The sequence below is a fragment of the Vicia villosa genome, linkage group LG1 (genome assembly GCF_029867415.1).
Source record: "Vicia villosa cultivar HV-30 ecotype Madison, WI linkage group LG1, Vvil1.0, whole genome shotgun sequence".
Taxonomy (NCBI): Eukaryota; Viridiplantae; Streptophyta; class Magnoliopsida; order Fabales; family Fabaceae; genus Vicia; species Vicia villosa.
Window position 1 is genome coordinate 86,742,449 of NC_081180.1, and position 13,871 is coordinate 86,756,319.

Consider the following 13,871-nt stretch of genomic DNA (forward strand, 5'->3'; position numbering starts at 1 on the left):
TAATATGAGACTCCAATACAATTTCATTAGTTGTAATGCTGCGGTTAAAAAATTTAATACATACACCCCAGTTAGGTGAACAAGAACAAATCATAGAACTCAACCTAAGAAATTTGTGGCTTTGACTAATTTGTCAATGAAAAGGAATGAGAGAATTAAGGAAACTCACCATTCAAATGCCCATGTTTTTGTCCCAGCTACAGGCATGTTTGGTACACCAGTAGTCTTACATAAATATGTTAAATACCTATATAGGTTGCCTCGAGTCTAAGATTTTTAATATTGTTAGCATGTAATGCATTTTTTTCAACAAGAATGCAAACACAGTGCACGAATATTATATCCCACCGGATAGTTTGGTAAGAAAATAGAGGTATCTTACATGACAATTAAGTATTACTGGAACCATAAAGACAACTAGGCAAGAAGAAAAAAGATCCCTATGATAAATTTTCTATTAAAGGCTCTTAGGACAAATTTTCTATATCTGACTTTGAAAACCAAACCATGGAGAAATACTTCACCAATTTGGCAGGACCAGAGCTTCCTTTCCCTTGAAGGAAAGCAAACTTAATTTCCATTCATTGCATTTTTTCACAGAAGAGAGGCCACCAGTACTCATCCGATCGAAACCGCTTTTCAACAGCTGGGCCTAGAAAGATACTGTTCAAGATTAACTAGCATTCCTATTTCTTAGAATACTTACAAATCAAGTTTTGAATTTGATAGTGATGTTCCATAATATAACAGAATGATGTATGATACAAAAAAGGCATACCGATTGGTGAAAGTATATGACAATTCGTTGATAATGAGTATTGTAATTTTTATTTTATTTGATTCCCTATATGTTTATCATTATACACATAGAGGACGAGTTGTGTGAGATAATCTCACATTCGGTTTTGAAGCCAAATATGGATTCATAAACCAATGTTTGAAGCCAAATGTTTGTTCAATGGAGAAATTTCCCGGGTTGAGTTGTGTTAACCAAACATTAGGTGTTTTGTATATATTTTTCTTGTTAAGCCTAATGTTTAGATATTAGGTGTTCGTTATATCAAACTCTATTTTTATGCAAGGTTAGTTAGTTTTAACCCATATAAATAAAAAAGTTTATTAACTTATAAAATTAAGATTTGTGAGATACAATTTGTAATTTTCATTTCATTGTTGGATCAACGCGATTAACATATTTAAAAAATTTACCACATTATTTATAGCCAATTGAGATATGGAGCAATAGCTTTGTTTGCCACAACTTGTTAAATGTTAGCACAGAAAATGTGATAAATTTAAAAGTAATAATACAAACATTGAAAATAGAATTATAAATTATATTTCCGAATTCTTTATCATACAACCTAATGAACTTCTTTATTTATATGGTTCAAAGTAACTAACCTTAGGGTTGATATAACAAACACCTCATAATAACTAACATTAGACATAATAAAAAGATATATGTATATATATATATATATATATATATATATATATATATATATATATATATATATATATATAAAACACCTAAGGTTGGTTAACACAAGTTAACACAACTCAACCCGTGACAAACATTGGTTTATGAATCCAAATTTTAGGCAATTGACATAAATCAAAGGAGGGAAGGAAGAGAATATTTGAACCAAATGACAACCATTACGGATGTTGACTCAATCGGAAAGGAAATTATATGGAGGCTTTACAGAATTATCAAGAGGATAGGTGAATGGAAATTGAACCCTATCATCGAAGAGTATACAACTTTGGTGATTTACAATATGGAGTTCAACAAAAGAGAAATCGTCATCTCTAATAGCGTTTTGAGATCCTAGACATTGTGCACTTATGCTTTCGGTCATGGAACAGCCTCAATACAACTGCCGCAGTTTCTTCTACGGCTTTTGAAGTCACATCTGTATTCATTAATAAATAAATTTAGACTTCATAAGCACTAGTTTGAAAGTTATATTTTGCAACTCCCTTTGAAATAACCTAAATCACAGTTTAAATTATAGAAATGTAAAATTTAGTGTAATTTAAACTTGTTACCTATAACCGGCCAGACAGGGTTCTGAGCAAAGAGCTTTCCTGCAAATTCAAGTTCCTCGCGAATATAATCCATCTCCGAGTAATTAGTCCTTGATCCTGAACTCAACCCCATAGTTTTAGCCCTTGTTCTTCTAATCTCCTGTAAAACACCGTGATTTATAGTCAATCCAAAAACCTTCTTCGGATCAACCTGAGAGAGAGTCTTAGGCATATCCACACCCATCACAATCGGCACATTCGCAACCTTATACCCTTTCTGAGCAAGATAAATAGACAAAGGCGTCTTCCCGGTACGCGAAACCCCGGTAAGCACAATATCCGCCTTAGCAAGATTCTGGGGAGACGCCCCATCATCTTGCTTGATAGTAAACTCAATAGCTTCAATCCTACGAAAGTAATCATCAGAAAGCGGAACGCCAGAAGCTCCACGAGAAAGGCCAGAAGGAGATGCGCCCAAATGAGAAGCAATGGCCTCTGTAATGGGTCCCAGTACATTAGTAGAAGGCACACCCCATAATTTGCAGGCCTTCTCAGCAGCTGAAGATAATGAAGAATCAGCTAATGTATACACAAGCAATGCATTTTCTTTCACTGCTTGCTTTATTATCTCCAATAACCTTTCCACATCATCAACCTAATTAACATCAACAATCTCAATATAAATATAAATATAAACAAATAACTAAAAGTAAAAACCGCCATGATTTATATCTAATTACGAGTTCTAATAAAACTATTGGTCTTACCCCAGAAAACAAATGGGTACTAACGGGGCAGCCGTGATCAACCAAGCAGTAATCGAACTGACCCAAAGCGGCGTTAACGGAGTGTTCAGCGGTCCAACCGGTACCATCAGAGACAATATAAATGGATTTGGCCCTAAACTCCGAACCGTCTTCACTAACGGCGTCATCTGAATCGACGTCGAAGGGAAGTGTAGGTGGGGAGTGGTTGGGTTCTAGGGTTTGGGTTCGGGAACTAGAGCGGTCCAATTTTCGACCGGAACGTATTGCACGAGCCCTGGACCACCGGTTCAGCTGGGGACTGGCCTTGGGTTTTCCTGTAACTGACTTGGATCCAGTGTCGTTGTTGTTGAGGTTGCATGCTTTGATTTGTAGAATTGGATGGGTGTTTGAACATAATTGGGAAATTGGCATAGCTAGTAACTGTTTCAGATTAGTAGGATATTTTATTTAATTTTTAAGGAAGTTTCAGATTAATGAAAAATGCTACAACCACGATAATCTTTGTGTGTCAGTCTTATCTCTCACTTTCTTTCTACTATAACAAAAAAAATCAGTAATTTAATAATACAATTTTTTTTTATTTTTTCTATAACAATTTATTATGGTGGCTTTTAGGATAAAAGTCCATTAGTACCTCCAACTTCTGATTATATAGATAGAAAAAGCAAAGACATTGATTATTCAAAATATTTAAAAAACATATATTTTCTTCTAAATAGGACTAGAAGAAATATTTAGGTGTATCAAATACATGACTTCGTACATAGATAAATTTGATAGTTGATTTGTGGTCTTAAAATCTTGTGGCGTTAACTGATAAAGTTGAAAAATGGTTTTTGGCCTCAATTCTTGTATGAAAAATACTCTTTTAAGAATTGTAGATAGGATTTAACTCACCGCCTACTTTATTTTTGCCGCTTCTGGCATGTTTACTCCCTTGTTTCTTGCAATTAATCTTATCGATTCATTACGTTGCTTTATGTTCCACAAGTTTGCTCACGAAATATATATTGAATACGATGCTTCTGCAACAAATTCGACAAAATATATCAGAACTAATACAGATATAAAAAAAAAACAATATGAGTTGTGCAATTTGATGGAGCTGAAAAATGATAAATAATATAGAGAATTGCTGATTCAGTTCAGTGAAATCACATTTATGTCCAAAGGGTTGAGTCCACAACCAGAATCGGCTCAATCAATTCGGAGACTCTATTTTAATTTGAAAAATAGTTCTAAAAATATATAAATTTATACTAAATTTTTTAAATAAATCAATAAAAAATTATAGATTTTAAAAATAAATTATGATTTGTAGATATTTTTGAAATATAAGTGTAAAATAGATTTTAAAAACAAGTTATAATTTTATATCTTTTTAAAAAACAAACGAAAATATATTAAATTGGTAATTAAAAAAAATTATTGGGCCTTTCAATATTTGGGGCCCAGTGCGGTAGATTGTACATTAATCCTATTAGATTAGAATGGAATACAAGACATAAAATCTAGCACTCTAAAAATCTTCAATGTGTATACTTGAATTCTTGAATTTCAAAATAAGTTGTCTCCTCCTTATATAACAATTCTTCTCGGCTTTTCTTCATGGATTTGAGATTTGATTTCGTCCAGAAATAATGTCTCCTCCAGATTTGATTTGTACCTTGAATATCTCCAACAAAAATATATGATTATGTTTGTTACAAATTCAAATTTAAATCTCTTTTGATTTAATCTTCATAGTTGTTCAACAAATCATATAATCATATTGTTAACTTGATAACAATAAAATCTGATCCAATCGTTGATCAGAGAATCTTCCAAAACGCATCATCCAATTCCTGATGTGCAAGGCCCAAATGTTGAGCAACATGTTGGGACATCGTGTCTAACATATGTCCCTTGTACACCTTCATACAACTTTAGCAAGCTAGATCAACTTGAACACTTTGAACGCTTCTTCCATGTGTTATGTAAAATGCAATCAATCCAAGGGACCATTTCACAAAGAACTTCAATCTCCCTCTTTGGCAAATTGTGGAAAAACAACTCTTTAAGGTATATCACTTTGTTCAAATTTTCAAGACATAACACTTTGTTCAGAACAGAAGAAGTGACAACTAGTAGAATCACTGGCCTTTATCTACCAGTAGGAACACTCGTATTCATTAGAGCATTAAGTCAGTATCAGTTGCATTCTTCAGTATATCAGAGTTAAGCACAACAATAATAGTAGAAGTCAGTAGCATCACGATCAGATGCTTACACATAATCCATTTAGTTACTCCAAACCAAACAGATAATCTAACATGCAATCAGTCACAAACTTAGTCATGCATGTATCCAGTTAGCACATAGTTAGTAGCATATAATTCTACTAACTAGTAATCATTAGTATGTAATCATTCATAGACTTAGTCATGAACAACATAAATAGTTAGTAGTTAATGATTAGGATGCAAGATCTACTAACACAAGAAAACTAACTTTCAGATATGTTTGCATAAATACAAGGGCCATATGACATGCCCGATGATCCAGCATGGAGCACAACATTAGTACTTCCTAGACAGTCTGTACTAAATAACATTAGGTTTACTTGCACAAAGGATTATTACTTCAAAAAAATCATCATGCATAAAAGATAGTATGTAGAAGGTCAATCATGCAAGGTTAGTATGTTAGAGCATACAAACCAAAACATGAGGGAAATCACCAGATGCATAATCATTATTACATAACCCAGTCTCAATAGGCTATAGAGCCCTTACAGAATAACCAAAAAAACAATCCTAGAAAACAAGGACCAATCACTAGGAATCAACTTCTTACTGATTTATTCATCAATGCATCCTTACAATGCAGGTATTTGACTCGGTCTTCATCACCCTATGAGTTTAAACGGTTCTCTTCTTCAACTTGAACAGGTCTCTTCTTCAAGGACGTCTCCTTGGTTACAAATTTCTTCCTAGTAGTAGATGCCATACTAGATGATCCAGCAATTGTGACCCTACTAATTGCATAAGAGGTAGAAGAACTCTTCATGCTTTGATTTCCATATTCTTGGTTCATCTTTAGATCGATTTGAACTTGATGAAGATAGATAGTATGATAAAGGTAATAACAAACGCTTCTTATTTGTAACGAAGTTCTAAATAAAAGAGGTTTTACAACAAGTCAAGTCTTCTTTGTTTCAGGTGCAACATAGATCCAAAAGGAGATAAACTCCTTTGCATACCTCCTTTGCATTAACTAATATAGATCCAGGTAAACAGGCTCGTTAATATAATTTTGGAAATCCGTTGCTCGAACCAATTAAGATCAGGTTTCTTTAGGTTAGTTTGATTTTTCCCTAACAAAAAAATGTCCGGTCCAAAAATCACGGTTTGATTTGGATTCCAGTTTGCTTCGGATTTTCCTGGACCAATAAGCACCCCTAAGTGTAACCTAAATCGCCTTTTGCTAAAAGTTAGAGGGGAAACCATGTCAAAAAAGGTCCAAGGAGGGTATGAAATGCCACCTCTAAAGCAAGCCAAAAATGTTCTTTTTGTGGCTGTTAAGGATTACCCTGGTATTGGTACCTCAAAAAACTGGGTGATTTGCCAATTTCCTACATCATTTGATTCAACACTTCCTTCAAATCTATTTGCAATATGAGTTATGGTTCTCGAGGTAGATTATGTTGACCAAGTGACTCCAAACACAAAATTGGGTGAATTGTTATTCAGATTTCCAAAAAATTGGTTTATAAAACGTTTGATTTAAAATCGTTTTTGTTAGAAGATAGATACAAACATAAATGAAGCAACAGAAGAGACAAAAAATAGGAAACGAAAAAGAAAAAAAAAGATAAGGGATAGAAATAAAATACTTGAAATATATCTTGGTACGACCTAAACAAATTGACCTACTCCAATCCTCAATAATGTTTCCCTTTCTTATTTGTAACGAAGTTCTAAATAAAAGAGGTTTTACAACAAGCCAAGTCTTCTTTGTTTTAGGTGCAACGTAGATCCAAAAGGAGATAAACTCCTTTGCACACCTCCTTTGCATTAATTGTTATAAATTCGGGTAAACAGGCTCGCTGATATAATTTCGGATATCTGTTGCCCGAACCAATTAAGATCAGATTCATTAAGTTAGTTTGATTTTTCCCAAACAAAAAAAAATGCCCGATCCAAAAATCATGGTTTGATTTGGATTCCAGTTTGCTTCGGATTTTCCTGGACCAATAAGCACCCCTAGGTGTAACCTAAATCGCCTTTTGCTATAAGTTAGAGGGGAAAACATGTCAAAAAAGGTCCAAGGAGGGTATACAATGCCTCCTCTAAAGCAAGCCAAAAATGTTCTTTTTGTGGCGGTTAAGGATTACGCTGGTATTGGTACCTCAAAAAACTGGGTGATTTGCCAATTTCCTACATCATTTGATTTAACACTTCCTTCAAATCTATTTGCAATATGAGTTATGGTTCTCAAGGTAGATTATGTTGATCAAGTGACTCCAAACACAAAATGGGGTGAATTGTTATTCAGATTTCTAAAAAATTGGTTTATAAAACGTTTGATTTAAAATCGTTTTTGTTAGAAGATAGATACAAACATAAATGAAGCAGCAGAAGAGACAAAAAATAGGAAACGAAAAAAGAAAAAAAAGATAAGGGATAGAAATATCATACTTGAAATATATCTTGGTACGACCTAAACAAATTAACCTACTCCAATCCTCAATAATGTTTCCCTTTGTTATTTTGACTAAAATGTATATATAAGTTGTTTTTATCTATTTATAAATATCAACTTGCATAAATACATAAAGATAAATAACTATTGCAGCTACAGATTGAATCCTTAACCATCAGATTACATTCAGTTAACTTAACTAACACATATCTCACCCATCCAATATATATAAATTATTATTGCTTTTTTAAATTTGATTATACAAATAAGTAAATAATATAATATAATAATAAATAATTAAATAAAACAGAAAATAAAAAATGGATTGACATACTTAAATGGCCGAAGAGACCAACAAAATTGCATTCTTAGAGTGTGTTTGGATGAGTCATTTAAATAAAGGAGTGTAATTTCTTAAGAGAATTTAAAGTGATTTGAATAAAACTTATTATTTGAATAAAAATATTGAAATTGTTAAAATAATGAAATTCTATAAAATATTTTGTTCAAGTTAATTTTATAATTTTGAAATAATATTTAAAATTAAATAATTTTTAATTTCCCTCATACTCCATATAAATTGAATATTAAATTGGTTAATGCTATTATTTCAAATTTTGCAAGTGATCTTTATATTTTCCAAAATTTTAAAATTGATCTTCAAATTTTTTAACAAATTGAAAATTAGTCTTTAATAATTTTTAAATTTTATAAATTGATCCCTTTAAATTTTAAATTAAAATTTAAAAATTATAAAATAATTCCTATTTTTAAATTTTAAAATTTAGCCGTATAACTTTAGAATTTATAAAAATAAATCTAAGAATCTAACAATAGTTTATCTTAATACTATATATAAAAAATAATTTAAAAATAAATGAATTTTAGTTGAATTATTTAAATTCCTTATAATTTTAAATTCGTTAAAAAAATTAAACTCACTCATCCGTATAAACTCTTAATTCATTTTGGTGGTGGGGTGATTATTTAAGTAATTTTTGGGAAAAATAAAGCATTTGAAGAATTTGTTTTCAAATTAGAATTTCATTAAATAAAAAAAGGATATTGAAAAAAAATTCCCATGTGCAAAGTGCAAACTGGAAAACTTGTCTGTAAGGATATATAAAATAAAAATAAAAAACAGAATTGTGTAGCACTGCAATTCAAGTCGGATCTTGGAGCATTGAAGATCCGAAACAGTTTGAGATTTGTGATTCTGATTAAAGAGAGCAATTTCCGTTCGCTATTTTGGGTCAACTGAAAAAACTAATAATAAAAAAAAGGCAGAAAATTCACCGAATTCCGGCGACTCACATTTTCCCCAAAATGAATCCGCCGCCGGCACCAATCCGGTGGCGCTCAACCGCAATCTCAATTCTCGTGGTGGTTCTCATTTTCGCCACCATTTCTCCTTCTAATGCAATCTACTGCGACGAAGACGATTGCTATGATCTTCTCGGGTCAGCTAACCTAACCCAACTTCTGAAATTTTTCCTCAATTTTTTCTTTAATCTTGTTGATTTTCATTTGTTTTTATTTGCAGGGTTACTCAGAGTGCAAATTCTTCTGAAATCAAAAAAGCATACTACAAACTCTCCTTGAAACAGTACCTCTTTCTATAAGCTCGTTTTTTTTACTTTCTTTCTCTCTTTGATTTGTTGTTATTTCAATTGATTAATTTACGTTTGGCTTTCTATTTAAATCAGTCATCCGGATAAGAACCCTGATCCCGAATCGCGAAAGATTTTCGTTAAAATTGCCACGGCTTATGAGGTGATTTGGTTTTTGTGTTGTTAAAATTCAATGTTTCGCAATGTGAAGCTAATTAAATAGCAGCCACATTGCATTATATCTTGGTGAAAAATGCTGTGTTTGTGATTATGAATGATGGAATTATTTCTTGTTTACAGATTTTGAAGGATGAGGCTACAAGAGAAAAATACGATTATGCAATTGCGCATCCGGAGGAGGTATTTAGATTTTTCTCATGTGTATAAGTTTGGCGCCCTTTTGAAATTGGGGTCACTGAATGTGATTTGTTCATAATGTATTAATGTTCATTGATTGAAGTAGAATTGAGTTCTATTCTTTTGATTCCAGGTGTTTTATAATACTGCACAATACTATCGGGCGTATTATGGTCACAAGACGGTGAGATTTGCTCAATATTCTTTGCTGACTGTTAATATATTTTGGTTTGAATTATCTTTAAATGTTGGATGATTGAATGATATTTTGGTTGGAATCTGATTTTGTTAGTACTTGTATATTTGAATTGCTAGGATGCTCGCGCTGTATTGGTTGGCCTTCTTGTTATTCTTTCTGGTTTCCAATATCTAAATCAAACGACAAGGTATAATCAGGTACTGTGATGTATTAATTATCATTTGATTTTATGACCCTGATGTGAAGTGATGTTCTGGATATTTAACTGCTTTCACAAACAATATATTGCCAAAAGTGTGTGGATTTGTAATTTGTAATTATGTGCAATGTGCATTTGTTTATCCCACTCCGTGGTCTAACCGATTAGCCAATGGCTGAAGAGATGTACTTGTGGTGTTAAGTATTGTTATCAGCTGACTTATGTGGCTATGCAGAGCAGTCTGGCACAATTTTGTAAGAGGTTTTGAGTTTGTACAAACCATTCTATTTTCATTCGTGGGTGTAGAACCAAATTGTTTGTCTGTGGGAACATATATTGGCAAGGATCCTAGGTCTTTGATAGAAACTTGAAATTCAGATAACGGAAAATGTTTCCTTCATTGAAACTAAAGCTATTACATAGAGGAATACATATAATCCCAGAACCAAGTGCTCCTCAGAGGAGAGATGATTCTGATTCTACCCAACCCAAGAGGTTTCTAACAGAAAATACACATAATGAATTCTCCCTTGCTATCAGTGACCTCATAACTACCCTTCCCTTCTAACATAAGCAGCTATAACGAATTCTCTGTTAAGCCTTTCTATTAGGCTAAGGCCCAAATCCTGTATCTTATCAGTCTTAAAGTTGAGTGTTGCTGCAACACATATATTGTCCAATGAATCTAGGTGTTAATTTAAGCTAAAATGTATCAAAGTCTCTCTAGTCTTGGATGCAAGATAAATATTTGAAGTAGGTTAGGCATTTGCAAAGTACCTCATTTTGAAGATATGTACAATCGATTTTTTGCAAATTGCTCTATTTGTTATTTTTGAAATGTTTTTGGCAGATGAAAACTTCCAGATTCATTGCACTGACTGTTTTTGTGTTAATTAAGGCTGTGGCCATGGTGAAGAAGACACCAGCTTATAAAAATAAACTAAGGGCGTTGGAACTTCAGCGCAGTGGTGGGATTATAAATAAGAAGAAGGGTCAAAAGAATAAGGACAGGTATGGTATCAATCTGATTCTGTATAGCCCTTGTATGTTACATATGTCTACTGGCTTTCTCAATTTGGTTTTTCCTCGCAAATTTTCATTTCCTCTGTTAAATTTATTTCTCTTTGATTCATTAGATTTGAATTCATTGCCTGTATTTTTTTTTTTTTACTTTTGATACACAATGTGAATAACCTTATATACAGAAAAGTGGAGGAAGACCTCAGTAAAGTGGAGGAAGAACTTGATCTGCAGATAACAGGAACTGAAAGGCCCTCCGTATGGAAACTTATTGGCGTCCGCATCATTCTTTTACCTTATACTTTAGGAAAGGTTAGTGCTAACATAATCTATTTGGAAAGTGAAATCATATACTTATAATCTCTAATTACTCTATTTAATATATGAAATTCTTTCCCACTTGTAGTGCTGAACTTTGAAAACTAATATTGCTTTATGTGTTACTATTCATTAATTCTGTCCTCCATTCAGCTGCTGCTATGGTCTGGCTGTTGGTTTTGGACATACAAGGTGAAAAAGTCGCCTTATTCTTGGGAAGATGCTTCTTATCTCACACAAAGCTCCCTTGGTCTTCCTGATGACAGATGGAGAAGTATAGGTGATTACAATTTCTCTACAATGAACCTTCTTTAGGCACTAAGAATTTGTGTTTTTACTGATTTGGTGCCTGTTATTAATAGATGAAGCAACAAAGGAAGATCTTGTGCTAAGAAGCTTATGGGAGAAGTCAAATATGGAGAGCTACATGACAGAGATGCGGAAAGAATCAAAGCGCAGAAGATAGCTCCTGCAGTTGCTTCACCTGCTGTTTTCAAAGGGCAAAATTTTGTTTTACTTTCGAAATTGATCTGAATTACAACGTGATAGTTAAAATTATAATACTTCAAAATTATTTATTATGGGTAGTAGCTTTATTAATATTTTTGGGAGGGAGGAGAGTAAAATCGTTCTGGTCAAATACAAAATCTTATATTTATAAACAAGATGTACTAAGTTAGCACATGAAGTTTAAATAGGCTGGCACTTTGACTGTCTGTAAACGAAAACCAAAGGAAACTGGTTTAGGTATTGCTACATTCTTTTAATATAGGTACTTAACCTCAGTCTTGCAGCAGTTGAATGTTTGGCAGTGGTTTTGTGCACCTGTTGTTCAATAAGTATGAGAAGTTATAGCAGAATGCGGCATGTTCTAGCAGAGTTATGAATTGTGTGAAGTACTTTTGCTTTTCATTATTGTTTAGTTTGGTGCATAACAAATTTCAATTTGGAATAATGTTGAAGTTATCATAATGTATAGAAATAGCTTATACATTAGCACTTATATAATAAAAGTTAATTAAGTTGTTTATCTAAAAGAGTTTAAGCATGGATTTGGTTCTGCAGTTCAGATAACTGATTTCAAATGAATTGATTTTCTAAAATTGATTTTGTCTAAAAGTGAGTTGAAAGTAAAGTGATTTATACTTTGATAAATTTATCTTAAATAGAGTTGAACACTAAATTTCAGTTAAAATTCACATTTATACTCAAAAGCTACAAATCCTAACTTCAAATAGAACCAACTCTAGAAAGTATAATCAATTATACTCGAGAACAACCAAACATGTCAGAATCAATTTTACACAACCAGAATCAATACTGAGTGCTGCTCCAAATGTAAAACCAAACATAGACACTCGAAGAGTAGGAGAACAAAGTTTATAGTTCAAACTTTGACTACTAACATAGCATACTAACTACTAACATAGCATACTAACAAGTAACATTTGTCTATTCCTGAAAAAAAAAAAAAATCCCATAACAGCATTCAACGAATATTTGGGAATGTGAATTGCTTTTTCCGTAAAGTTCCATAATTTAGTACAAAATTGACGAAAGGAAAAAGATAAAACAAAAAAAAAAGCTTACTTTCGTAGAATCTCAAAATAATGAAAATGGGAATATCAAATTGTTAAACTAGAAAAATAGATTAGCAAGGAGGTAGAAAGAGATGTAACCTTGTAGAGTTTGTTGAAATGGAGGGTTGCACGAAGGGAAGGGGTGGAACGTGATGATGAGGGTTTGTTGAAATTGAGATTGAGAGAAGTGAAATTAGGGTTTGGAATTGTGTTAAATTGCAATTGATGTGAAGTGGGTATACAAGGTGAAATGTAATCCCAAAGGTGAAGTGACTCAACACAAGGCAAGGCTTGTGGCGAAAGGATTTCTTCAGAAGGAAGGAATTGACTTCGATGAGGTTTTTGCACCTGTTGCCAGGATCAAAACGATCAGGTTGGTTGTTGGTCTAGCGAACATGAACAATTGGCACATGTGTCAGATGGACGTTAAATGTGCATTCCTGAATGGACCCTTAGACGAAGAAGTCTATGCTGCACAACCTGTTGAGTTTGTGAAACATGGCGAAGAGAGAAAAGTGTACAGGTTGCATAAAGCCCTGTATGGACTGAAGCAAGCTCCAAGAGCTTGGAACAAGAAGATCAACATTTTTTTAAGGGAGAAGGAATTTGTGAAGTGCACAATTGAGCATGTAGTATATGTAAAAAAAAGCAAGAGTGAATTGCTTGTACTATGTCTCTATGTCGATGACTTGTTGATAACAGGTAGCTGCAAAAAAGAGATCGGAGACTTCAAAGGTGATCTTAGTAAGGAGTTCAAAATGTCATATTTGAGCGAAATTTCATACTTCCTTGGCATCGAATTCTGCAAGAGTAATAGAGGCTTGATGATGCATCAAAGAAGATATGCAAGTGAAATTCTCAAGAGATTTGAAATTGAAGAATGCAATTCGACTTCGACACCTGCAGAGCCAAGACTGTAACTGTCGAAGGAATCAGATGAAGAGGATGTCAATCCAACCCAATACAGAAGACTTATTGGGTCATTGAGATACCTTTGTCACACAAGGCCTGACTTAGCATACAATGTAGGTATGATAAGTAGATTCATGCAGAAGCCAAAGGTATCGTACCTAGCAACGACGAAAAGGATATTGAGGTATCTGA

General features: G+C 33.1%; 2 protein-coding genes across 3 annotated transcripts; one reads left to right on the top strand and one right to left on the bottom strand.

The window, feature by feature from the left end:
* On the bottom strand, positions 1-3,378 carry LOC131643436 (pyruvate, phosphate dikinase regulatory protein 1, chloroplastic). Of its 2 annotated transcripts, none has more exons than XM_058913649.1 (3): positions 2,802-3,378; positions 2,056-2,689; positions 1-652 (listed from the first exon to the last, which is right to left on the bottom strand). In XM_058913649.1, exons 1-3 carry the CDS (start codon positions 3,210-3,212, stop codon positions 582-584), a joined length of 1,116 nt encoding a protein of 371 aa, XP_058769632.1. In that variant the 5' UTR covers positions 3,213-3,378; the 3' UTR covers positions 1-581. The 2 variants fall into 2 exon arrangements, with proteins under 2 accessions (XP_058769632.1, XP_058769630.1); XM_058913647.1 differs by lacking the exon at positions 1-652 and adding an exon at positions 1,643-1,919 and having other exon boundaries at positions 2,802-3,373.
* A 5,301-nt stretch (positions 3,379-8,679) lies between these two features.
* Positions 8,680-12,142, top strand: LOC131643437 (chaperone protein dnaJ 50). The gene is made up of 10 exons (XM_058913650.1): positions 8,680-8,944; positions 9,028-9,090; positions 9,191-9,257; positions 9,395-9,454; positions 9,585-9,635; positions 9,767-9,847; positions 10,748-10,860; positions 11,055-11,181; positions 11,341-11,467; positions 11,550-12,142. The coding sequence occupies exons 1-10, from the start codon at positions 8,811-8,813 to the stop codon at positions 11,651-11,653; spliced, it is 927 nt and encodes a 308-aa protein (XP_058769633.1). The 5' UTR covers positions 8,680-8,810; the 3' UTR covers positions 11,654-12,142.
* Positions 12,143-13,871: the final 1,729 nt, after the last annotated feature.